The sequence below is a fragment of the Coenobita brevimanus genome, chromosome 17 (assembly GCF_032717465.1).
Source record: "Coenobita brevimanus isolate Jiangsu-jjx chromosome 17, ASM3271746v2, whole genome shotgun sequence".
Taxonomy (NCBI): domain Eukaryota; kingdom Metazoa; phylum Arthropoda; class Malacostraca; order Decapoda; family Coenobitidae; genus Coenobita; species Coenobita brevimanus.
In genome coordinates, this window is record NC_136970.1 from 282,501 (window position 1) to 285,000 (window position 2,500).

The window sequence follows — 2,500 nt, forward strand, 5'->3', positions numbered from 1 at the left end:
AGAGAGAGAGAGAGAGAGGGTGTGTTTAGGTAGAAAGGTAAAAAAATATAATGATTAGAAAAACAGAAAGATTATAGAATGAACAGATACAGACAGACAGACAGATAGATAGATAGATAGACAGACAGAAGGAAAAAGAAATATGAAGAACTAATACCTTTAATGTACACTATCAAATAAAACGAAATTAATTAATATGACAAAGATAGCCTTCACCTTTTCACATCAGTTATTTTAATGTTATTTTATTGTATTTTTGTTGGAGACGGACGAAAATTGTTTCTGCTTTTGTGATGAGGTTAGGGAATATGATGGTGACGGTGGTGGTGGTGATGATGATGATGATGAGGAGGAGGAGGAGTAGAATGATGATGATGATGATGATGATGATGAGGGGGAGTGGAATGATGATAATGATGATGATTTACTAACTTCTTTCACCACATTTCATCACCATCTGTTCCGTCATCACATTGTCCATAAATACCCCTCCACTAGAAACACGGCTGATGGGCTCTTTCGTGACGGCTCAGTGTGCTGGTGTGGGCGTGGGCGTAGCAGTGGGAATAGGAAATAAGTAGATGATGCAGGGTAGACACTGATAATGCGACTGACATCAAACGAAAAACCGCCTCTCTCTCTCTCTCTCTCTCTCTCTCTCTCTCTCTCTCTCTCTCTCTCTCTCTCTCTCTCTCTCTCTCTCTCTCTCTCTCTCTCACCAAACTTGGCCCGGATTTTCGTCCATATTTCGGCTTTACTTCCCGTCGCTCAGAAAAAGAATCATGCCACTTCCCTACGCCTTTCCATAGCACTTCTTCGTGACTAGCATTATATTCCCTTGTTCATCTACTGTTACCACTCAGTATTCAAGATGAGAGATGGCAATTTTAGGCCAAGTTAGAGTCAAAAAGTGGAGTGGATCTGCGATGGGTGAATGAGAAGAGATTTGGCATCGGAAATAACAACTACATCATTACACTTTCTCCACCGCCTCCGCCGCCGCCATCATCATCATCATTATTATTATCATCATCATCAGCTGGGATTAGAGAGCTAGAGGAGGAAGCTGAGAAGAGAGAATTCCCAGCTCTTTGGCGCTGTTCTAGGCGACTGGGAGGCTTTCTAACACCTCTTCCTTAGCGATTTATTTTGTACGTTTCGTCTGAGCAGTCTCCTCCGTGCTGTATACATCGTTTTCATATGGATATAATTTGGGTCAGTGATATACCGTTTCTCTCTCTCTCTCTCTCTCTCTCTCTCTCTCTCTCTCTCTCTCTCTCTCTCTCTCTCTCTCTCTCTCTCCCCCTCTCTCTCTTCCAAACACTTGTTCAACTTGGCGCCATGTTTTCATTTTTTCACCAATTCGCTTCAAACTTGGCGCACTTGTTCCTACGGCCAGTAACGTTAGACGCCTTTGTTTACGTCTTAATTATTTATTTTTACTTAGGACTTTTAAATGGGTAAAATATCGAACCATATAAACAAGCCAATTTTTTGAGGTCCTATGGTTTTTCATGTTCGTTAATGATCATGGCAATTTGTACAGTATGTCAGTGTGGAGAGAAATTTTGTCTATTCCCTACTGCCTCAAATCCTTTAACCCATCTTTGTAAGTCCTCTGAGTCCCCTTTCTGTCTCTCCTCTCGTATGCCGCCGACAATTAGCCTAAAAAACTGGAGAGAGAGAGAGAGAGAGAGAGAGAGGGGACTGTGTGAGAGTGTTTTCTTTCATATCCTGATTTTCTTCGTCATGAAAGGTGTATACTCGCAAGTCTCATTAAACTCCAGCTGTCAAAGTCGTGTGTCTCTCCCCCATCATATCGTCAACCCATGATGAATCTTGAAAATATCGTGTGTGTGTGTGTGTGTGTGTGTGTGTGTGTGTGTGTGTGTGTGTGTGTGTGTGTGTGTGTTTAACGATGTTCAAGCTGTCCATAAATACTTTCTGTCTCCCCAAATTCCTTCTAAAATCCCTCTAACTTCTCTGTCTCTTCCCACGCAGCAAGCCGTCACTCTTGAAAATATTGTGATTTTTGTTTACGATATTCAAGCTGCCCCTAAGCATTTTCTAAGCTTTCTAACTACTCAAAATCCTTCTACAATCCTTCTAACTCGTCTGCCTCTTCTTCCTCCCAGCAAGTCGTCAACCATGATGTCTTAAAAATTGTGTGATTTTTTTAAAACGATATTCAAGCTGCCCCTAAGCATTTTCTAAGCTTTCTAACTACTCAAAATCCTTCTACAATCCTTCTAACTCGTCTGCCTCTTCTCCCCTCTCCCCAGCATGCCGTCGACAATGATGAACTTGTATGAAAACGTGTGCCTGCGATGTGGCCAGACGGTGTACCAGGTGGACAGGATCGGGCCACTCAAGGACTTCAGTTTCTTCCACACGGGATGCTTCAAGTGTTTCGTCTGCCACTCCAAGCTCACCCTCAAGACCTACTGCAACAACCAGGATGACCAGGTGAGAGAGAGAGAGGGGTAGATAGATGGATAGA

General features: G+C 42.6%; 1 protein-coding gene across 2 annotated transcripts in view; it reads left to right on the plus strand.

Annotated features, from left to right (window-relative positions):
• Positions 1-2,500, plus strand: part of Hil (peptidase hillarin) — a 45,972-nt gene that overhangs the window by 7,502 nt on the left and 35,970 nt on the right. For both annotated transcript variants that reach the window (XM_080265845.1, XM_080265846.1), the window contains exon 2: positions 2,283-2,466. In XM_080265845.1, coding sequence (XP_080121971.1) covers positions 2,284-2,466 — 183 coding nt within the window. In that variant the 5' untranslated portion in view covers position 2,283. The remainder of the gene's footprint in view (positions 1-2,282; positions 2,467-2,500) is intronic.